General features: G+C 35.9%; 7 protein-coding genes across 7 annotated transcripts; 5 read left to right on the forward strand and 2 right to left on the reverse strand. All coding sequences in view use genetic code 12, as the record gives it.

Annotated features, from left to right (window-relative positions):
- Positions 1-164: 164 nt before the first annotated feature.
- CORT_0H00800 (Nrg1 transcriptional repressor) lies at positions 165-1,247 on the reverse strand (the record flags this gene model as incomplete). The annotated part of the gene is made up of 1 exon (XM_003871273.1): positions 165-1,247. One exon carries the CDS (start codon positions 1,245-1,247, stop codon positions 165-167), a length of 1,083 nt encoding a protein of 360 aa, XP_003871322.1.
- Positions 1,248-12,349: 11,102 nt separating this feature from the next.
- CORT_0H00820 (hypothetical protein) lies at positions 12,350-13,447 on the forward strand (the record flags this gene model as incomplete). Its single annotated transcript, XM_003871274.1, has 1 exon — positions 12,350-13,447. One exon carries the CDS (start codon positions 12,350-12,352, stop codon positions 13,445-13,447), a length of 1,098 nt encoding a protein of 365 aa, XP_003871323.1.
- A 411-nt stretch (positions 13,448-13,858) lies between these two features.
- On the forward strand, positions 13,859-16,831 carry CORT_0H00830 (exportin; the record flags this gene model as incomplete). The annotated part of the gene is made up of 1 exon (XM_003871275.1): positions 13,859-16,831. One exon carries the CDS (start codon positions 13,859-13,861, stop codon positions 16,829-16,831), a length of 2,973 nt encoding a protein of 990 aa, XP_003871324.1.
- Positions 16,832-16,985: 154 nt separating this feature from the next.
- Positions 16,986-18,674, forward strand: CORT_0H00840 (Utp18 U3 snoRNA-associated protein; the record flags this gene model as incomplete). The annotated part of the gene is made up of 1 exon (XM_003871276.1): positions 16,986-18,674. The coding sequence occupies one exon, from the start codon at positions 16,986-16,988 to the stop codon at positions 18,672-18,674; it is 1,689 nt and encodes a 562-aa protein (XP_003871325.1).
- Positions 18,675-18,823: 149 nt separating this feature from the next.
- Positions 18,824-19,173, forward strand: CORT_0H00850 (Rrg10 protein; the record flags this gene model as incomplete). The annotated part of the gene is made up of 2 exons (XM_003871277.1): positions 18,824-18,867; positions 18,930-19,173. The coding sequence occupies 2 exons, from the start codon at positions 18,824-18,826 to the stop codon at positions 19,171-19,173; spliced, it is 288 nt and encodes a 95-aa protein (XP_003871326.1).
- Positions 19,174-19,265: 92 nt separating this feature from the next.
- Positions 19,266-21,068, reverse strand: CORT_0H00860 (hypothetical protein; the record flags this gene model as incomplete). Its single annotated transcript, XM_003871278.1, has 1 exon — positions 19,266-21,068. The coding sequence occupies one exon, from the start codon at positions 21,066-21,068 to the stop codon at positions 19,266-19,268; it is 1,803 nt and encodes a 600-aa protein (XP_003871327.1).
- Positions 21,069-21,992: 924 nt separating this feature from the next.
- Positions 21,993-24,272, forward strand: CORT_0H00870 (pre-tRNA processing protein; the record flags this gene model as incomplete). Its single annotated transcript, XM_003871279.1, has 1 exon — positions 21,993-24,272. The coding sequence occupies one exon, from the start codon at positions 21,993-21,995 to the stop codon at positions 24,270-24,272; it is 2,280 nt and encodes a 759-aa protein (XP_003871328.1).
- Between the last annotated feature and the right edge of the window lie 188 nt (positions 24,273-24,460).

A 24,460-nucleotide genomic window follows, 5' to 3' on the forward strand; every position in this document is an offset into this window, starting at 1 on the left:
GAATTAAAAAAACAAAAACAACAAGAACCAAACATTGAACCAACACCAAGCGTAACAAATACCCTATCTAGAACATTTCTCCACAATACAGACCATCCAAGAACAAAAAATGTGACACTTCGTTTGTCATTAATAGACTCCTCCCCAAGCCATCTCCCTCTTTCTCACCTCGTCAAATGAGACACACTAGGAAATATTTGAGGATTCTGCAGTATTGGCACCACATGAGAATGCATTGGTGGCATGGATCCAACACCAACACCAGCAATTGAAACTCCTCCATACTTGACCTGACTAACATATTTTCTCGACCTCTTATTCTTTCCATTTGTATGGGTTTTGTAATGTTGCATACAGTTATCTTGTCTAGCAAATCTAGCATCACAAGTAGGCCAAGGGCACTTGTGCTTACGCTCACCGGTATGTATACGATTGTGCCTAGCCAAATGACCACTAGTGGTAAAAGATCTTGAACAAACTTTACAAACATGTTTTCTGCGGGAATCTTTAGTTACATGGTTCACCAATACTGGTGATGTAGCTGATGAAGATGCTGTTGTAGATGTTTGCAGTGGACTTGTTTGTTGCTGATGGTGTTGAGTGTATGGTGATGCGGCTGAAGAGTTGGCAATAGCAGGTGAAATGGGAATATCACTAATAGACGAAGATCGTACTTTGGTCTCCATCGATGCTGATACAGGGGTTAGTGGATCAGCATTTGAAGAACGATGCGATACAACTGGTTGTGGAGCTATAAAAGCCGTTCGGTTTGAGCCAATAACTTGGTATTGGTATTGGTATTGGTATTGGTATTGTTGCTTTGGGGTGTTTTGTTGTTGATGATTAGGTGGTGGTGTGGGTAATCTGTGTTGTATCGATGGTTGGCTGTAGTACGAGTAAGGTGAGGGTCGATACACCTGTAATTGTTGTTGTTGTTGCTGCTGCTGCTGTTGACGTTGTGATGGTGGAGCTGGCACCGATGATAATCCAATATATGATCCCGAATTCGACGTATTCACAGAAGTGGCAGACACATTGCTATTGCTCCTTGGTTTAAATGCCGTTGGAAGTGGTATAGAAGTGAGCAATTCACTAAATGAAGGCAAAGCTGTGATTTTAGGCTTTGCTCGGTCATAATAAGGAGCTGTGGAATGTGTTGATAGCATTTTGCTGCTATTAGTTGTAGTATTTTTGGGTATACTATTGGAAGATACTATTGAAAAATGCCCGTGTTCCAGTATCATCATTGTTTTGTATAGGATTCTTTTCTTATCAGTGTGTGATCTGTGTTCCTGGAATTTTGATTTCTTTTGTTCTTTTACTCCGTGTGTATGTGTGTGTGACGTATTGTAATATTTTCCCTCACTCAGTTACTCAGAAATTTATTGCTAATTTATTCCGCTGTGCTTATGTTTATGCTTATTATTTGTGCAGATATACGTATGTGATGATGTTGTGTGATGTAGTATGTACGTATGTATGTAATGTGCGAATACGTAAATAAATTTGAGCCCCTGTGTAGGTTTCTCTTTTCCTTCTTTTGGTATTGACAACAACAACGAATTTAAGCTTTGCAGTGTGTAGTAGATGTTTGTCTTAATGTTGCTTTTCAGTTGTGATATTAAGACTGATGTGAAGTAAAAATTTGCCCAACAAAACGTATCTCTGTGTATGTCGGTATCGGTGTGAAAGTTTTATTATGGCTTAGCCTTTTTGTATTTTCTCCTTTGGCAATTAAAGGAGGGGTTAAGGGCTTTGTTGTAGTGAAATTTGTAGCACGTTTTGACGATTTCCGCTGTAGAAATGGCAATACTATTGATAAATATATAGATCTGAACCTTGAAAACTGTATGGAGTCTTGAGTATCTATCTCGTTGTCTTTGTATCTGTGACTGGAGATTTCTCTAGTAATCAAATTCTCTTTAAGTGAGGACAACTAAAGTAGATCCTTTTTTTGGTGAATTGAAACTAAGGACTATATGTAGAGTAAAACAAATAAAGGGAAATTATATCTGTGATAGACGTTATAGGGAAATTGCAAGTTGTATTTATATAAAACTGAAGGGAAACAAAACTTGATACTTCTTTTGTGTGTATAGATTCTATATTCCTTGATTGTCTGGTAATAATAATACTAAATAATTAACTCTAATGACCACAATAACACAATATGCAGTTGAGCTAGAAAGAACTATAAAAAGTAACAACACTTTGCAACACTAAAAGCGGGATAATAATACATTATACATGGAATTACAGTTTTAGACATGTAACCCGCACTTGTGTCTACAAAAATTAAAAATATATTTAAGCGCCAAATAAAAAATTATTATATAATAATGCAGTATAAATAAACAATAGAGTTACAAAGAATAAAAAAATAAAACGTAAACCAACCAAAGGACTGTGGAACACAATATTGACCTGTGCACTAAAATTGTTATTATTTTCACTCGTTATGCATAGAAATTAAACAAACTCAAAAACCCAATTTCAAATGAAAGTTTCTTTTTCAATTGTTTTGTATCTTAATCTACACAAAAGACAATAAGATATAGATGCATAAGTGATTATTATTCCACTTTTAAATTTTACATAAGGATTTAGTAATTGCAAGTTTTTTTGTCAATGTGATACGAATTAACAATAGCAAGTTAGCAAGAAAACACAACATTTAGCGAGGTACACGCGCCCGCTACACATCGCACTGTCAGCGCCATCTCTTCCTTTCTGTAGATCACTATTGCTATATTAGAGAAACATATGTAAACAAGGATTTCTATTGCGCAGGAATAGAGTTGTCATGCATGGCCGGGAAAGTGCCACTACACATGCATATTCAGTTGTACACCAATTTTTTGGCTCTTAGTCCCCTACACTCGGCATATTAAATTTTCAAAATAGACATAGACGTGTTATTTTTCAAATTGTCCTATAATTAACTCATTTGAGAAGTTGTCTAACAAAAAACAACAAACTTTTGTGAGAATAAACCTTGGTTTTGAGAAAACTGGCGACTAGCTAGAGCCAAAACTAAAAAAGAGAATAGAAAAAAAAACAAAAACTTAAATAAAGAGTGTCTAAAGTTAGACTGAGTTTGTTTCAGGATCCCTAATTAGGGAAAATACTAAGCAAAAATAGACTAAACACCCAACAGCGGACAGATTAGAAAAGTCTCTCTTGTCAGAACACCTTTAACTCGTTTTCTTTACTTGCTCTGTTGCCTTTAGGATTCTTTTTTTCTGTCTTCGAATATTTCTTTTCCGGTTTCCGTAAACCCATACACGACTTCCAGTTCCTATTCTTCTCTTTCTTTGTTTATTGTTTAATTCCGAGTACTTGTTCTCTGTTAACTACACTAGGGGAAGCAAGCTTAGTTATTAGAAAACAATTGGCTTTGTCAAGCGTGCGGGACGTTTGGCTTCCTTCGTTTGCCCACTTTTTTGGTTGTTGTTTTACGGTTAAGTGGACCAAGATAGATTAAATTTAACGAAGAATCATGGTTGATCAATAATGGGACAAGAGAAGAGACAAGGAAGTTTTAAAAATAAAATTAACTGTATATGCAGATAATCAGTCTGAAAATGGTGAACATTTACGCTGATCACGTCAACGGTCGTATAATTAACGGTTAATTAATGATCTTCGACGTATGTGGCGTTTGTACTTTTTTTTTTGTTTATGACATGATGTGTGTATTTTTTTCCATTTGAGGCGGGTTTGATTTTTTTCTTTTTGCATTTTCCAAAAGATATCCCAACAGCAGTTATAATAACCAGAACTTTGAGAATGTTACGTCGCAATTCAATTTGAGGTTCAAAAGATATCTCAGAGAAATCCCCCACAATTGCCCGCCTTGCTCCCGTAAAGCGAAGAACGCCCTGGTGATATTGGGGTTGTTGTATGAGAAGGACATGACTACGCCCTAGCCCGGTTATTTTCTTTCTATTATTATTCCCATTTCTAAGGCGTATCCACATACATACAATAGCAGAGCATTGCTTTTGAAGTGGTGTGTTTTCTGCAGATTGGCGGAAATTTGTTAGTGCATGGTATTTACATATCGTTTTCAAACTCTCGCCCAGTTGTGGAGACAAGGAAGAGAACAAAATCGAGCCCTTGTAACAAGAAGCCTCCTATTTATTCTACTCCTGTCGTCTTTGTCATTTACCTATTTCTGGAAGTGCTGCATTTCTCTTCACTCAGAATGTGAAACATAATTGATCAGACGCACACTACCAAGATGGCATTTATATAGTATATACTGTATAATTCATGGTGCAGACGGATAAATATCATCAGTAAGATTGCTTTACAGAGAGAGTAATTTTAGCCTACTGCTTCCTCAGACTCTCCCTTTCCGTTGTCTTTCAAAACACAACTGTTATCCGGTGTACGTCAAACCTCTGGCTATATCTCAAAACCAGAAATCACAAAAGTGCGGAAAAGGGTGCATCGGAAATTTCATTCAGGGCTAAAAATTAATCTAAATTGATAAACCCGATGCCGTATTATACGCCAGAGATCAATACCTCCCCCCCTTAGCTGCACATGTAACTGCACATCTTTTCGTCCGGAATCGTGTCGGCCCTAAGATACTCAGTAACAATTTTGTTTCAGCTTTTATTTAAAACAAGAGGCTAGTGGCTTCATTAAGCAAAAGCCCCCTCCTCCATCCACTTTTCTGATCAAACGTTTGCTCCGGTTGAATCATCGGAGGAACTTATTGTGTTTTTCCTGAAATGTCTAACTAAAGTAGTGAAGGTGAAACAAGTTTAAATTGAAGGTTCTTATCAAAGCAACAATTGAGTAGAGTATCCAATCATTTATTGTTTTCTTTCCAGTGCAGCATGCATAAGGGTTGCGATGGGGGGATGCATAAAATATGAAAAAAGAAATTTTCTCTTTCTCTTGTTGCATTTGATGTAATTATGCAGAAAGAAGAAATGCATGTGCTCACAATTGTAGCATAATTGTAATTACATTTTGATTACAATTTTTGCAGGTGGATGATGTCAATTCGGAATTGCTGCTAATCCATTAAAGTGGTTATGAAAATAAAAGATTTCGTACCATTGTCCAGAAGCTTTTCCTTTGGGCTAGAGAAAAAACTTTCTTTTCTAAGAAAAGGGTCTCCTCCCCTGGAACCCCTTTTCTTAGAACAATAGAAAAAACTTTGCTCACCATTCTTTACCAAAACGAGTCAATTGCTCATTTACACAAGAGCTTTAACAGCCCTTTTTTTCAAAGTCAACGAGTGGAATACCTCTTTGAGACAGGTTCTAGATTCTTGTTTCAAAAATTTAGCAATGTTATCTCCGTAGGCTCCTCCCATTCCCAACAAGGCTTCTTGTTTCAAGAACAATAAAGAAAAGAAAAAGAAGAGAAAAAAAAAATGCCCAGCTAAATCACGATTTTTAGTCAGATCTATGATACTTTGAAGCTCCACAAAATTGGTAGTCAACTAATGAAAAGGATACAGATACGTCCTGCACTCTTCTGCCCAACGTTTTGAAATTTTGTGATCATATGTCACCTCTCGAAATAATATTCTGTACAACTGCAACTTTTACCGTGATTCATTTACGAAGTGAACACTTAGAGACCCTACAATGAATGTTCTTCTTGATCCCTCCTTCTGAGTGCATAGCGTACTGCTATTACGATTTTCATTCAGCATAGGGCCTTATAATTAACATGCCGAAAATTTTTCAAGCAGAATCCGCGTGTTTCCAGAATTTCTCTTGTAATTTAGTTCATGTGAAAAGTCGTCCAGAAAAATTGTGAATGAAGAACAAGTTTGTGCTCCTCTAAATCAATAAGATTTTAGTAAGAAAGAATGCTTTGTGTTGAAAGATACATTTACTGATAAAGGTGCTTTTTACAAGGGCAAAAATCCCCTTGAATGAAAGGAAGGAAGAGGCAATTTGCTTTGATCATACGACATATTTTTCTTTTCTCGTATATGCTACAAGTACTAAATTGTCACCTTTTTGGAACACACAGACAATTAAGGGACCCATTTACACCCATCTCTCTATCGATTGGAAACGACACTTTTCACTACTCATCTATGATCTATCGATGAGGGTTTGAAGATTTTCTTTTCTCTACTTCTATATTTTCTCGCTACCGACTTCTCAAAGTTATTTCTTAGATCATACTTCGCATTCACTGATCATCGGGTTCAAGACTTTAGTAAACATCAAATCACAATATTCCCTTCTTGGACTTATTTCGGAAAATCGGATGATCATTGATTCAAAAGTAAGATGATTGACTGCCTTTGTGATAACAATAGCGACGTTAATACTGTAATTAAAGGCGATGGTGAACCTTTACGGTTTTGACTGTATGTAATAACCAAAAATTGTTGTTGTTTGAGATGGCTGTAGTGGTTGTCTAAAAAGCACTAAAACTCGGGTTTGATTTCATTTTACAGAATATTCTACTTTGTTATTTGTTCATTTCCGGTCCTTCAAAGAACATCAAAATCTAGTGGTGTTTTAAAGGACAGGTTACATTTGAATATGTGTGTTACCAAAGGGTCAACAAGGATGCCTTTGTTGAAGATAAATCGTTCTAGACATTTTTTATGGAACCTGAAAGAGGGTATTACAATTTTTTTGTAATTGCAATCTATTTGGCCTTTCACATATTGCATGAAATGATTTTCGGAAGTACAAGATGTATTTGTTTCTCCAATGGATCCTCGTACTTGATGCACCTCCAAGACAATTCTGAATTCAAGTAACTTCTCTTGGCACTATTTACTACAACGTCTTTTAATGACCCAAAGTATTACAAGTCGATGACAGATTTAATCTGACATTTTTTGAAACTATAATTTTGATTACGTGAATCTTAAAATGCATTCACCAACGCCAAGTCAACCCACGTTGCTACTCATAGTGACCAAAAATAGAACGTCTCAGGAAGCCGCCAGTCTCTGGTTGGAAAAATTTAGATTTTGGGTCGCTTATTTTTTTCCATTTTGGGGTTGTACTCAAAAAGAATATGCTCGGTGTCAAAGCATTAGACTAAATGTCTACATTGTATTCGAATATGTGTATGCACACATTGTTAATTTCGAGAAATTTGTAGACTTTGGTATTTCCCCTATGAATGACTTCAATGTAATCTGGTAACACAGGCGTGCTTCAATATAAATTAAATAGTAAAGTAGCTCTAAAGCAAGTACAGTCTATAACAAATTTACCCAACATAGCAGTTTTAACCAGTCAACGCCCCCTCCCAAATATTTGATAATTCTAAGATTGCAGTTATAGCCTGACCTTCTGGGTTAGGAGTCTTGAGTATAGTCTATGCCCTCTTTGTGTTCAGAACAAGTATTCTGAAACTAAATGCATTATTTTTACTTGAATAGGCCAGGGCTCAAAACCCATTAAACCTCATTATAATCGCTTATTAGCTGTTCTCCGAAGCTTAATCCGGATAAACAAAATATGAAAAGAAATAATTTGGCGTCTTTGCCATATGATAGAACAAAGTTATAAGGCGTGGCCAGCTTTTCTTTTTTAAAGGTTATGTGATACACCACATGTACAATATATGATGAAAGATAAAAAGACATCTCTTTCACAAAACAAAAGTACTAGAGGATATTAGCTCGGTTCATCTCGACTACTGGTATTTAAACAAAAACCGAACCCACTAGAGAGAGGGGCCTCGGCTACAAGCTGTATCCTCGAGTATTCACAACGTTCGTGAATTTCTGAAACTTTATATCCGAAAACTAAACACAATTTATTCCGAATACAGCAAAAGTCTAAAGAAGACAACCAGATTTTAGGTTCTTGCGAATAAGCGCGAATAGATGAAATTTTCTTACAAACTGAGCAAGTTTAGACAATGAGTGCTCATGCATACGTGATGATATCTTTGGTTATGAGCTATTTCAAAGCTTGTACTTGGTATTGGCCCTAAAGCAGCCATGTCTTGCTTCATTTACCCCTCTGTGCAGACAAAGTATTACAAAGAGACCCAACAAAAAAAGTATAATTGAAACCTTATGAATTTCTTCTTCTAACTTTGTTACCCCAAACTAAAATTAGCAGTCGAAAGAAGCTTGAACAATAGAAAAGATGATTACAACTTTGATAACAATGGAGATTCTCGTTCTCAATTGTTCCTTTTTTTATGGTGTCACACAACTTTTTGACATCGATTTAGTTCGCAAGGGTTGAAAGAAGTTAACAAAAGAAGAAAGAACACTAATAAACCCAAATGCACAGCATTCAGAATCAGCACGTGGCTTGGCTCAGACATGAAAATGCATTCTATTAGAATATTGGGTTGAGATGATGTATAGTGTGATTTTCACAAAGACTTGTTAAAAGTAACATACAATTCCGGAAGGAACCCTCATGCCCATAAACCATTCTCCATATACCTTAAAATGCAACATTAGCAAATTGACTCCTTTCCTATTCTCTACCTCAATTAATTGTTCTCCATTCGTAGACAATCTACCCTCACATTATAAGTCACATTGTTTTGAAACAATAGAATTTAATCTTCCACGCTCAACCACCTAATTACAAGATTGTTTAAAATAAAGTTACATTGAGGGAATTTCAAAATACAAATCATCTAATAATAGCAAAAATATGCTGCTATCGGAGATTGAGAGTAGAAGAAGACGCGCAATGACGCTTGGATGTGCAATGTAAGAAGACTTGTCCACTTTTGTGTAACTATATGCATTATATCGCCACGATTTTCTCGGGGAGTTTGTACTACTCCTTTTAAACGTTGTAATGTGATGCCGTACAATCACTAATATGGACTAATTTTGGCATTGTCTTTTTTATAATCCCTGCAGAAATGCCAAAAAAAGAATAATATCCTTGACTTAGAATTGCTATCTCAATTATTTACCAGTCTCTGCATTCAAACGTTTATCATTTTCAATCTTTCTTTTTTTTTTTCGATTCTGCGGATTTGTCAATGCAAAAGACTAAAGCAAAGTCCCCTTTTTCTTTGTTTAGACTTTTGAAAGGGATACGAAAAATAAAGTTGCTCTTTTTCTTGTAAATCCCGCATGTACTGCAACAGAGAATGTACTTGGATGTTGCACTTCACGGAATATTGTGACAAAGGTTCACTCGGGTGACACTTTAATTCTAACTAAACGTTAGTTTAACGGAAGTTTTCTATTTGTTTTATCTCGGGTGCGGATAATGTGAAAAGAGTACAATAGTGGGTATCATAATTATTGCCAGAACAAAGAAGGGGGCATATGCGAGTGGTGCGCCCCTCTTCCTTGGACAAAGAGCTTTTACCTAACTATGTACCAAGGTTCTTATTCGCCTGAGGATAATGAACCACTTATTATCTCTACTGGGCAACTATATACTTTCGTAACTGTAACGGGGGTCCCTTCTTGTTGAGCAGTTTGATTTCACGAGAGCACAAAACCTAAAAATCATATGATTTTTTGACAACCTTGTAGTCCAACAAAGAAGAGCGATTACATCGTCCAAAAAGCCAATAATCTGGTTTCAATCGCTCAACAAAACTAAAGTTTATTGTTTGGTGGTTGTGTACCCTTCTCTATTGTTTTTTTAGTTGGTTAACTTTTCTATTTTTCGAAATTTCTTTTGATGAATTTTTTGTTCACCCTATCAGGTATCATAACCATTGCTTTTGTATAGAAAATACAATATAATCTTCCTTTGTAGTGCCCACGTGTGTGTGTATAAGTAGGAAACACCAAAAACAGTAGCTTGATTGGCTCCGAAGGAATCAAGACGTTATACTCGTAGAAAGCCGAGATTGTGAGAGAGGTATAAGAATATAAACACAAATCTCTATCTACTCTTCTGCATCGCGGTAATTACCGTTCTTTTTTGTTCACTACCGTGGCTAGGTACAAAACCAATTCATCTTTAATTTCAAAGACACAAATACAAAGGGCTTATTATTGAATTCAGAAAGGCGAAACTTTAAACAGGCTGTGTGTGGGTTTTGCACAAAGTTCCTCAACTATTCCTGTATCTTCAAAAAGAATCTCTCTAAAACGTTTGTAAGTTGCAGTTACAGGGCTTCAAACCGTTGTAAAAAGATTCTTTAAAGCCTACAAAAGTTTCAAAACAATTTCGGCTCTGTGAGAAGATAAGAGAACTCCGAGGTTATGAGCAACGCCATCATAGATGATTGCATTCCGAGGTGATGCGGTAAGTGATAACATTAGATGTTGTTGTTGTTCATGCATTAAAAAGCCATCAGTTTCGGTAAAATGCAACCTATAAAAGTGACTTTCTATATAAGAAAAGTCTCATAATGCAATGTGGGAGAACGGTTGCAGGTAAAAGAAGAAACACAATGAAATTGAAAATCTCACCAAAAAAATCAAATCAAAAAGTGCAGATCTTTTCCCTATTTTTGTGCTTAATGTAATAATGTATTATTACCAATTCGCATATTTGCTTTTCCGCCAGCACAGAATTCAAACCAAGCTTTTTGATACGTTGAGGATCTTTGGTACAAACGGTTGATCTAAGGACGTATATCTGGTATTGTATTGTTGTCACGATGTCAAAGAATTTCGGTGCTTACTGGAGAACTTTATTTCTATGAACTACGAATGAAGTCAACATTTTTAAAATTCAGCCATCGATAAAGGCTTTAAACATCTTTTAGTTTGGGGTAATTACTTGCTGGATACACTGACTAAATCTATAATCAAGATTGCCTGTGGTACTTCCCTTTTTTTTGGTCCTAATGTGGGATCCGGAAAAAATCTCGGAAAGAAAATACGGGTTTGTGGACTATTGTTATGCAGGGTTTCTTTTCATCTTGCAATTAACAACCACTTCCCAATTTGGGTAGGACAATTTTTCTTTGTCAGGGACTTTGAGCAATTTTTTTCTCTTTTTGAGCACACAATAGGTCCTACTTTTCTCTCTTAGATTGGCCTCAACGAGATGAGCTAAAGTTTTTTACCTTTGTGGAGCATCTTCGGAAGTAACCGAGAATCAAGGAAACAATCAATTTCGGAGTTGCATGGAAAGTATACATCGGTAGTGCTCCGGTTAGTTCATGCTTTCATCGCCTCAGCTTTCGTATTTTTTGGCCTTCTTCCCGTCATGATGCTTTCTGATTTACAGCAGCATAAAGCAATGCCCTTATCTTTCTGACAATTCCCTATTATTATATATCGAGTATTAGTATTACAGCATTTACCTCGTTATCGTTGTCTCTTCTTGTTCAATTTTACTAACTCATCCAAGCTTTGTAATTTCAAAATTATTATACCTCAAATCAAAGGATGTTGATAATTTGCGGATAAATAATTTGCTTCCCAATGATATCTAGCATGTTCCGGTTTGAAGTTATAACATGGACGAAAATCACACAAATATCACAAATCGCTAGATTATTCAATTTTGTGTCAAGCAGGTTTTCTCCACCTTATTATCAACTGATGAAAATCGTCTTCTTGGCACAGGCATGCTTTGGATTATCTTACAGATACAAACGTACGATGGGATGAAATATTTTACGAATCTCTTCTACTATAGCTGTATAGCAAATGTTTGGGAACCACAAGTACGCAATATTGATCCGCATACAAAAGCAGTTCTATACGAAGTTCGCAATTCTTGTCTGCTTCGAAATTTTGATGTTATTCTCCGCCAGTACTGAATTCTACTTTATAATTTAAGAGACACAAAGTAGTAGCAACCTTGACAACATTAGGATCTTCTGCAATATTAATTATGGTATGAAAACACACAGTAAATGTCATAGTCATTTTGTTTAAGGATTTCGGAACGCCCTTAAAAGGATGAGAACTTTATTCTCTTTCCGAACGATTAAGACAGTCGAAATTGCTAACATGTACACAGTAAAGAAAGACGCCTTATGTTGTTCGTATTAAATTTACGGAATCCCGTATACTGCGGCTTCGTCCCTCATTTCTGGTGACGTCAAAGTACGCACAATATATATAACTGTACCCACATAGCAGCCGAGTAACCTATAAGTTTTATGCGCTTTGCATGGACCACTTTCAGAGACACGAATATTCTCACCGCAAACTTTACTGTACCTGTGTAAATACAAACCCTGTTACATGGTTTTGCTCAAACAACAGGCTCCAAACTCACATTTGTAAAGAGCTTAAAGTCTAATAGAAGCTAAGCCCATAGGAGTCACATGAAACACTCTTATCGGCACTTTCAACTCAATTTCGTAGATTGTTCCGGCTGATTCTTACTCAACATCACGTGAACATGGGGAAAGAGCAAATTACTCGCCGACTTTTGAAAAAAAAAAAGCCTTATTGAAAGCTAATTGACCTCAACCCTTCTTAAATCAAGCCATGTTTTCAAGAATATCCAAGAGGTGCATCTCAATATCTATGAATAATGAGGTTAAATTGCCATTCATTCCTTTGGTTAGTGAGACTGGGTTTCCAGGAGCAATTGGAAATACTCCATTGTTGAGATTACCTAGAATATCTGATTCCGTTGGAAGAAACATTTATGCCAAGGCAGAATTTATGAACCCAGGAGGATCAATAAAAGATAGGGCAGCACTTTATGTGATTAAAGATGCAGAAGACAAGGGGTTGATCAAGCCAGGTGGGACTGTTGTTGAAGGTACAGCAGGTAATACTGGTATAGGTTTGGCACATGTTTGTCGTGCTAGGGGTTACAATTGTGTCATTTATATGCCAAATACCCAATCTAAGAATAAAATCGAGACTTTAAAGTTGTTAGGTGCTGAAGTTTATCCTGTTCCTGCTGTGGCCTTCACGGATCCCCAAAACTACAACCATCAAGCCAAGAGACACGCTGAAAGTTTGGACAATGCTGTTTGGACAAATCAATTCGACAACATTGCCAACAGACAAGCCCATATTGAAACAACAGGACCGGAAATTTGGGCTCAATTGAATGGAAAAGTTGATGCATTTACTTGTTCGACTGGTACCGGTGGTACTTTTGCAGGTGCATCTAGATACTTGAAAACAATAAGTAATGGCAAAACAAAGTGTATTCTTGCTGATCCACCAGGGTCAGTTCTCTACTCATACATCAAATCCAATGGAAAAGAAATGGAAAGAGGAGGTTCCTCCTTCACTGAAGGTATTGGTCAAGGTAGAGTTACTGATAATTTGAAGCCTGATATTGAAATCATTGATGATGCTGTAAAAATCCCCGATGAAGATTCAATTGCCATGCTTTATAGATTATTGGATGAGGAAGGTTTGTATTTGGGTGGTACTGGAGCCTTGAATGTTGTTGCTGCTGTTGAAGTTGCTAAAACTTTACCTGAGGGTAGTAATGTGGTGACAATTTTGGCTGATTCTGCACACAAATATAGTGACAGAATCTTCTCAAAAACTTGGTTGAAAGAAAAAGGGTTATATGATGCTATCCCAGATCATTTGAAGAAGTATGCTGTCTTAGAGTAGTAAAGGGACTCCATTTGTAGATAATAATGATAAACGTTAGACTATTGCAAAACCACAGAGAGGTCGTGCGAGTGCGAAATAATTTTTCAGTTTTTTTTTTTTTCTTCTGCTGTTGATTCTTCTTACTTTTTTTACAACCAACAGATAGAGAGGAAGAGAGGGAACACAGATCATCAATTCAACACTATCCCAAGCAACATTCATTTTATTCACACTTTGTGGATCCTGAACCAAGAGACTGTATTCCTTCTACTACCTGTTTTATAACGATACCTCATTTAGTCTTTTGCCTTTTGATTTCGCTGTATATACCCAGTAAAATTTTTGCATTCCTAATTTTGTTTTTTAAACTCATCCATACTGCATTCACAAACAAAGAGCAACAACCACAACCCCCTTTCAGTATAATACATGGAAGCTCAAATCATTAATGCTATTCAAATAGCGTTGAGTGGATCATCAGATCAAAAGCTTCAGCTACAAGCCTACGAGTTTCTTAATGAAGTTAAGGCGACAAAAGATGGTTACAACACCGCATTGGATTTGATTTCAAAATCAACCACATCAGAGATTAATAGTGATCTCAAGTTTTTTCTTTATCAAGTCATTGAAGAAAATGTGGAGAATTTGACTCGTGAAGAGTGTCATCAACTCTGTCAAATAGTATTGAGAATTTTGTCAGAATTTATTTCAAATGATATCAAAGACCCAACATATTTGAGAAACAAGTTTGCTCAAATACACGCCAAGACATTCACACTGGTGTATATAGACATCTACCCCAACTATATTAACGACTTGCTTGAATTGATTCTGTCGGGTAATCAATTAGCTGTGGATTATTACACAAGAATTCTAATCAATATCCATTCCGAAATAGGAGATAAATACATTGCACGTTCTCAAGCATGGGCAGATAGAAATGCATTGATCAAGGATGCAGTAAGAGATAAAAATATGAATGATTTGGTGGCCAGTTGGTTCAAAATTTTGACAGATGGTGGTAATTCTGAAGAAATTCTAGAAAACACTTTAATTATCATTGGACTGTATGTTGATTGGATGGACATTGCATTATTTGTTACTCCACAGTGTCTAAACACCATTGTTGGCTACCTCACTCGTAAACAAGAGAGAAATACTACATGCAACACATTGATTCAAATACTATCCAAAAAAATGCCGCCAGAAGACAAACTAGAGTTAATTTCATTGCTCAACTTGACTAACATTATATCATCAATACAATTGACAGGTGATGTTGAATTTGAAGAACACGTAGCGAAATTATCCAACCAAATAGGAGAGGAATTACTATACGTCTTGGGTAATGAACCCACGTTGACTAGTCAAATTAATGAACATTTATACACTTTATGGCCAATTGTCCTTACATTTTTGAGCAACGAATATGATGATGTTGCACAAAATGTATTCCCTTTTATTCAAATGTTTTTAAGTGCTTGTAAAAAGAGCTCGTCGTTGTATTCAATCGAGCTATTATCAACACTTTTGAATAAAATAATTTTAAAAATGAAGTACGATGCAGATGACGAGGACGATGATGAGGATGATGATAGTGAAAGGCAGTTTATTGAGTTTAGAGCTAGGCTAAAACTTTTCCAAGATCAAATTGCTGGACTCGCTCCTGGTTTGTATATAGAGGCTATTCCCGTTGTGATTAATGAGTCCCTTTTTGAAGGCAACAAGTCATGGAACAAGTTGGAATTGGGGTTATTTGAATTGAGCAATTTTTCCGAAAGTTTGAAAATGAACTTGATTAATGTGTCTAAGAACAAAGTCAATGAGAGCAAACCATATATGATTTTTCAGGAGTTTTTGATCAAGTTGATTGATTCATCATTTATACTAGAGGTCAACCATCCACATATCCAATCAAGTTTCTTTGAGTTGGTGGTTAAACATTATAGCTTTTTGAATTCCCATGAAAATAGGCGTGATTTGGTGCTTCGAATTTTGGAGATTTTCACATCGCCATTGGGGTTGTTTAATGACAATGAAAAGGTTAGGTTGAGAAGTTGGTATTTGTTTTTCAGATTCATGAAACTTACTAAACCAAAATTGGACAACGAACAATTAATTGAACAAATTGTTTTGAAATTGAAACCATTACTTGTAATCAAAGCAGAATTGCCAACTAGGGATGAAGACGATGATGTTGTCGAGAATGGAAATTTCAATAATCAACAATACCTTTTCGAAACCATAGGTTTAATCATATCACTAGTTCCCCACGAGTACACACCTGTTAAAGTCAAACTTATTGAATCTGTATTCCAACCGATTTTTAACGATTTAGAAAAATGTATTTCAATACAAGATAAGGAACTAATCATTGTTCTACAAGCTCATCATCTGTTGATGGCTTTAGGTACAATTGTGCGTGGATACGACTATGAATCTAATCTTAAATTCCCACCGGAAATTGTTGATAAAGTGAATAACGCAGCACAAGTAGTGTTGATTACATTGGAAAATTTCTCCAAATTTGAAACCATTAGAGATGCATCTCGATTTGCGTTTGCTAGATTTGTTCCGCTCTTAAGCAGCTCTGTCATTAGTGGTCATTTGACCAAGTTGATCACTATTATCTGGTCATCGTCGAATTTAAAAATTAGCGAAATTAGTGATTTCATGAGCTTTTTAAGTCAAATTGGGCACACGTATAAATCAGATGATAACATTTATCAATTACTCAACAATTTTTTTACACCATTGTTTTCAAAAGTGTTTCAAACTTTGGAACAACAAGTTATCGAGGATGAAAATTTGCGACCAGATATCATCAGGGACAAGAATTTCTTGAAAAAATCATTGCTTAACTTCCTCAATTCGATAATTACAAACCACTTGTCGAGTTTGTTAGTCACAGAAACAAACAAAAATGAGTTTCCTACAATTGTGTCCAAGTTGTTTGAATATTCTTACGATTTATCCGACACGGGAGCCTCTAAGTTGGCGATCGTACAACTAATCAATCTCGTCAACGTTTTTGGCGACGGAGGCAAAATTACTGACGAAAAGGATCTATATGGACAATCACTCCCGGAAATCGAAGGTATTGATGAATTTTTAATGGAAAAAGTAGTTCAATTATCATTTGAATTACCTTTTCAAAGACAAGAATTTGTTCTAGGAGATGCTCAATATAGATTAATTGCTCAAGATATTGCCATGTTGCTCAAGACATATCAACAAAAAAAGGAAGAAAGCTTTATTAAATTTCTTTCTACTTATTTAACTAATATGGGATTAAGTCAAGATTTGCTTAATGATTTTTGTACTAATTTGATCAACTTGGACATTAAGGATTTCAAAAAGTATTTTGTCACTTTTGTTAATCAAATGAAGGGAAGTAAATAGGTTAATACAAGTCAATTTCCATAAAAGTATGTTTTAGAAACGTTGTGTAAGTGATTTCGATGTGTGGTTGGTAGCGGGGCATCTCTCATCTGAAAGTTGATTTTTTTTTTTAATGCTGAACGTCTTTGAATAGGTAATTACTAACCCTGCAACGATGCCTAAAAACAGAGATGGTGATATAGTTGAAGTGCCTCCGAAAGACGAGGAGGAGCTTATGTTGGAGAAATTGGTGTTTGGAGATCTTGCTGGATTAGAAAGCAACTTGCGTAAAGTTGACAACTTGTACGATTTCGATGACGAAGAAGAAGTAGTTGAAGAACTCGATGATGGAGCAGAAGATAGTGATGAATTGGATGATGTACAAGACGAAGACTTATTTTATATTGACGAAGGAGTACAAGATCATAATGATAGTGATCTTATGGACGAAGATGTTAGCTCTGCAAGTGACGTCGAGGAAGATTCAGAAGAAGAGCTTGGCGATGAAGATGATGTATGGGTGGACAGTGATGATGAGAAATTGAATGTGTCGCTCACTTCGTCTGATCGTTTAAAGAAATTGAGAAAGACTCCTGAGGATGACCTTATAAGTGGGAAGGCATACATGCTTAGGCTACGATCGCAATTTGAAAAAATATACCCACGACCATCATGGGCCGACCAGCTTGGTCAAGATAATGAGGAAAATAGCTCCGATGACGATATAATACTTGATGATGATGAAGAACAACAACAACAACAACAAGACAATTATCAGCAAAATGGAAAACTGACTGCCGCATTATCAAAACTTTTAACATCCACCCACCAATTTGTCGTTACAAAGCAATTGAAGTTGATCTCACCATCGAGAATCTCCATAACGAGGTTAAAAGATGCCAACTATCAAAAGTTATCCAAAGGTGCCATTCAAGCTATATCATTCCACCCAACACATCCAATTTTGCTCACTGCAGGATTCGATAAAACCATAAGACTTTATCAAATTGACGGCAAGACCAACAACTTTATCACATCTTATTTTTTAAGAAATTGCCCTATAATGAGCTCACAATTCTTCCCTCAAGCTGATAGGAATATAATCTATGCTGCAGGAAGAAGAAAGTATATGAACAAGATCAATTTGAACACCGGTGAGATTGAAAAGATCAGTCGTATGTATGGACATGAACAAGTGCAGAGATCATTTGAGAGTTTTAAAATTAGTCCAAATGGGTCCTTTATTGGATTGATTGGAAATTCTGGTTGGTTCAATTTGATAAATGGAACCACGGGACAATGGATTAAAGGGTTCAAGATTGAAGGAGCTGTGACTGACTTTGATTTTGCGCATGATGAATCATTTGTTGTGGTTGTTAATTCAGCTGGTGATGTATGGGAATTTGAATTGAAGGGTAAATTGTCATCTAAATCAGAAACTAAGATTTCACGCAAATGGTCAGACGATGGAGGTATTGGAGTCACTAAGATTAAACTAGGTGGAAGAAATAACAATAGATGGCTAGCTATTGGATCCAATACTGGTGTCGTTAATCTCTACGACAGACAAAATTTTAGTACATCTACACAACCAAAACCGTTCAAAACTGTTGAAAATTTAGTCACTTCAATATCATCACTTACATTCAACCCAGATGGACAACTTCTCGTAATTGCATCAAGAGGTAAAAGAGACGCACTCAAATTGGTTCATTTACCTTCAGGTTCAGTATATAGCAATTGGCCTACAAGTGGTACACCATTGGGAAAAGTCACCGGTGTTGCCTTTTCTCCAAATAATGAGGTTCTAGCTGTTGGTAATGAAGCTGGAAAAGTGACTCTTTGGAGGTTAAACCATTACTAAAGAAGTGATATATATAGATATAGAAAGTGGTAAATTAGCATATACAATAGATCAGCCTTGTTATGCTACCAATTTAACTCGTAAGATATCACGCCAAAAAAATCTTCAACCTAAACGAAACAACTGTACGAGTCAAATAGACATCAACAATGCACGGAACACTAAGGACTATGGGTAAAATTGTCGGAGCACCGTATGTTTCAAATCCCCTTCACATTTCCGAACAACCAAAATACTAACTGCGTTATTTTTTAGAAAGGGTCACGATCGTTACAGAGATCCTGTCACTCATCAAATAACACCAGCTCTATATAGAGTCAGACAACCATTCTTTTGGAGAAACACAATAGGATTATTCGCCGTGGGGGCCATTCCATTAGCTGTGTATCTTTACACATTCCAAAAGATGACTGAAGATGATTTTGGTGATATTCCAATCCCACCAATTAGTGATGAAGAATTGAAGAAGTTGCAAAGTGAATACGAGGGGAAAACATAGGATAAAAGAGAGAGTATGGTTGTTGAAGTGTTGGATTCGTGTATATAATTGATTGTATGTTTGAATGCATATGTATGTAAACTCAGTTTTTTTCATTCTTTGTCAAAGAATTTTGATACTCCTCTTACAGGGTATGGAGCTGATGTATTGGCGTCGTAAGCATCCAAAATTTTGTCTATTTCGCCCGAATTTTGTGAGTTTGGCGAACTGTGGTCAATCTTGACTTCTGGCACCTTGGGTTGTTCATAGGCAAATTGGTCATCAGAAAATGGATCTTGCGAGGTATACTGACTTGTTGCATATGACTCCTCTGTAAATGATCTCAGAATCGGTTTACGTTTTAACACTTTTTGATGCTGGTGTGGCTCGGTAAATGGGGCGTTCAAAGACCAGGGTTCTGATCCTGTATGTTCTTGATCTATAGCATCGTAGTTATTCTGCTCGTGTATGGGATCTGTTGAAAGCAAGTCAATCTGTGAATCCATCTGATTTGGATTACGAAGGTCATATGAGCTCTCTGCAGTATACGATCTCATTGGGTAACTGGGCATTCTGCTTTGCGACTCTTCAAGTAATTCATCACTCTGCATTAACTTATTGTATGATCTCAGTCTCTGTTTGTAGTAATGTAGATCGTTGGTGTTTGCGACACTTGTTTGCGTGTCTACTTGTGTGAGACTCTCATATCGTGCTTGTGGTTGTGCATTCGTTAAACTGCTAGCACTGCCAGCGACCTGAGGATGTTCAAATAATTTATTTGTATTCTTTTCCCGAAGGCTGCTTAGTCTCTTGCTAAAAGGAACATTATTCGCACCCAATGTTGAAAATACTTGTTCGGATTGTTGCAATTGATCGAAAGGTATTTGTTGGTAGAGATCTGGTTTCAGGTCCCCATATGGTTTTGATGCATTATAGTTCAAACTTCTCATTGCGATGCTTTCGTCTGACTCTGATCTTCCATAGTATACTCGAGTATATCCTTTATAATCGGATGGGTATTCATCTATTTGTGGAAGTTGTGAGATTGCAGCTTCAGAAAGCAATCCTTCTTCCCTCAATTCTTTCTTCGGTCTGTGGTGTTTGTTAACGGCATCTGAAACTGATTTATTCACCAAGTAACTGCAATAACTTTTGAAGCTTTTGTAACCTTGATCTTTTAGCGAATATTTCAAAGGTATATACAGTAGCATCCCAAACAAGAATTTGAAAAAGAATATGGCGTAGATAAAGACCGACAAGCACATGAAGCTCAAGATTATGGAAAGTCGTAAATTTGTTTTTGCAATGGATCTGATATTGCTTAGTATATCGTTGTTTAAATCACCGCCAGTAGCATAGTACCTTAGCGTAAGAATATTAATGACTTGTCTTGGGGTATCTGCAATGAGGATCTGTGGCGCATTTTGTATTTCATAGTAGGTATTGAAACAACATTGATCGAAAAATTTACCTTCGTCAATACTATTCATTAAGCAAAAGCAGGAATATGACTTGATGGAATAAATCTTTTTACATATTGAATTGAGATACACCATGGCAATGTTCTTCGTGCGATAGATATGTATAGCCCAGATCCAACAGTAAATCAATAAAACAAACTCAAAGATGATACATCCAGTGAAAATCCACTTGGCTATCGAATATGCATATGGTTTATAATCATCCGTTGCCCATTTATGAAACACAAGAATATTGAGACATGAGTAGATATCAACTGCCAACAATACAAATGCTAAGAACACGAGGATCCACATATAAAAGTACCAGAACATGGTGGAACAGTTGTGGTTGTGAAAATCATCGACTCGAACAACATCAAACGTCGAGGTATTCAACTCATATTTTTGGATAGCTCTCTCAGCATCTAAATGATCTTTGAGTGATGTGTCTTGCATGTGTGAAAAGTGTAGCTATGCGTAGTTAGGTATATGGTGCATTGATGAAAAAAAGCCAACAAAATGCGATAACTGCCTATGCAAATAGTATCTGAATGTTATATGTTGGTAGCCTATTTTTAGAATACTGTTTGTTGATATAGATCTGCAGATTTGAAAAATCAATTCAGCGCGTAATTCAAAGGAGAATGATGCTGAAGAGTACGAGTGTGGCACGAGATTAGGGGACAAATAAACACTGAAATAGTGTTTTGTAAAGTGTCGTAGCTATTAAGTAATTTCGATTTTTCGGAATGTAGTATTCAAATGTAACAGATGGTATTTTGGTATTTTGAAACAATCTGAAACAATAGGGTACTATTATAATGCCACATCAACGGTTTTCTTGTGGTAGCGTTTGAGAGTCATTCCAATTAGATGAGTTCATGCCATATATTCAATAAACTTTCTTTCCGCATCATCAATGAAAGGTTTAAAGACTTTACTAATTTCAATTCCTCGTCATTAGGTCGTTGATATGATATGTGAATCTATTAGATCTAGGTTAAGGTAAATCTCGAGACAGTTATTCCCACAGAATTGCTGCAAAAAGTTTTACCTTGAAGTTTGATTCATTTCAAAAAGCCCATAAACTACTAATCGGTATATATTTGGTTCAAACATTCTGAATAGAGCAGCTAGGGTAATTACATTAAGCTATTTACCACTTCAAAGTTGTATTACGATATTAAGTATTAGTACTTAAAGATGGTAGCTCTCTAATTCTTTAGTTAAAACTTTTTATTCTTCATCACCCACCAAATACACACAGAAAGAGAGATAGAACAAAAGAGGTCTATTAAACTACTCATCATCACTTACTTTAAAACATCATTAATCTAACCATTTCTCACCTTTACTCCCAAGCGCTCCTATAGTCAAGCGATGTCAGTAAACCCTGCAACGACAGAGTTGATTATACGTCAACTAAATCAAGCCAAACAATTGGGAATCACACAACCAGAAACCTTTGTCCGGGTTTATAAACAAATATTACCAATCATAAATAATAACCAATCATATGCTATTAAACATTGGGGGATTGAACTCATTTATGAGACTTTTATTAAAGACGTTTATCAAATACGGAATGTTGATAAAGTAGATCTTGCTATTGATTCTCTTGATACGTTAACTATTCTTATGAATATACCTATAACTATCCAACAGCAACAGCAGCAGAAACAGCAGCAGCAAGAGGGCCAAGCAAGGGAAGGACATGATGTGGAGACCTTTGGCCAGTTGATTGATATTTCTTTGATTGTTTACAAGTTGGTATTCAAGTATATTAGCGAAAATGAAGGATGTAATTCACTTTGGAGTAAATTGACGGAATTGAAGAATTCGTTAGTTAACAAATTCCAATCCAATTATCCCTTGAGTTCATCAGATAATAGTGAATATGATTTGATGAGAAATATCACTACAAAACTTGAATTACTCAAATTTTTAATGACAGTGATTGATTATCAATCGAGAACTTCCGTTATTGGTGAACCTATTTCAAAAGTTGGATTTTCATTGAATGATGTGCCTCCTAATCATTCATTGATTAAATATGAAAATATGGAATATGAGTCAAGTACGTTGTTTACAACCTTAGTTTTGAAGGTGTTCTATTTGGATATTATAATACCTCCACTAGTCACCGCCACTTTGAACCATTGCATTATCATCTTGAAGAAAAAGCCCCAATTAGCGTTACATTTACTTAAAGCGGTAGAGCAATACGATAGTAACAAGAAGAAACAATCCAATTACCAATCAGTAGACCAATTTAAATTGGCCAGAAAATATGTTGATAGAAATATTAGAATATTCCTCAGCTACGCAAAGAGGAACTCATTGATTCCTCCAAATATGAGAGCATCACTCGATGATCAAATCAATGCTTTAACAGAAAGAGGTGTTGATTTGAGAAGAAAACATATCTTTTCTATTGAAGATAACAATATTAAAAAAAGACCATTTGAAGGGTTTCATAATCCATCGAAAAAATTGAAAATTATGGATTATAAACATTTATACACTCTAAATGATCCTAATGATAAATTGAATGGTTTTGACTTTAGTACAGTTCCACCACAAACTTGTGCTAGAGTAGTTGTCAATGCATTACAAAAAGCATCTGTTTCAAGATTGACAAAAGCTTTGGAGATTGTGAGTGAACGATACAAGGATGCTCTAACCCAAGCGACGATTGAGGTAAAACAAGAAAAGATTGATCCACTGTTTGCCAATGGGGCTAATGCCGCAGTTATTACCGTAAAGAAGGAGTCCACCAATGAGTATGATAATGATTATGAAGATGACGATGACGAAGATGATTATGATGATGAAGAAAGAGAGGACCCTTCATTTTCTCTAGCACCACCAAAGGAATTGTCATTTAATGACAAAAAGACCCACATCTCTATAATCATTGATAATTTCTTCAAGCTTGCAAAAATCAACAACATTGATGCAAATACAAGTAACGGAATGAAAAAACCAGAGATCAAACTCGAACAGTCCGATGACTCTATCAATAAAGATTTAACTGATGTTGCTATTAAGTCATTTAATAAAGATACATGGGTGTTACTATTAACTAGATTAGCTACTAGAGGAATGAGAACTGTTGCTGAAGAAGATGGAATTGTTGATAAAGTACCCGATGATCAAAATAAAGAAGATATGGGTGCGATGATTCGAGATGCCATATTCAAGTTTTTTATTGAAAATATCCATGAACGAGTCGATGTTGTAATTGAATGGTTAAATGAAGAATGGTTTAGTGAACAAACCTTTCAGCAAAATAGAAAACAGCAAAAGGATAATGCCAATGGGACGAAGATTTTGGCTTCACAAGTTTCAACACCAGTATATTATAAATGGGCAAACAAAGTTCTTGATTCAATGATTAATTATTTGGAACCCAATGATAAACGAATTTTCCTTCGATTACTTAGTGATTTACCAATGTTGAATGAAGAAATGTTACAAAAGATTAAATCACTTTGTTTTGACCCCGGTAGATCGAGTATTGGATTTTTAGCATTACAATTCTTGAGTATGTATCGTCCTCCTGTTAAAGCCATTTGTGTCAAGATATTGCAAGAGTTGAGTGAAAGTGATCAAGAAGACGTTAAAGAGGAAGCTAAGAGGAAATTAAGTAGATTATAGATTGATAATGTATTTAGTGTAGCTATAAAAAGTAAAAGTGTAGGATGATATCTTTTTGCATATCTCTCTCTGTCTGTCTTGTCCGAGTATGATCAAATTGGTTGGTAGCTCCGAAATCAACAACTCTGGAGAACAAAATATCTATATAAAGCAACAACAACAACAACAATAATAATAACATCCACAAC

This window comes from Candida orthopsilosis (assembly GCF_000315875.1).
Source record: "Candida orthopsilosis Co 90-125, chromosome 8 draft sequence".
Lineage (NCBI taxonomy): Eukaryota > Fungi > Ascomycota > Pichiomycetes > Serinales > Debaryomycetaceae > Lodderomyces > Lodderomyces orthopsilosis.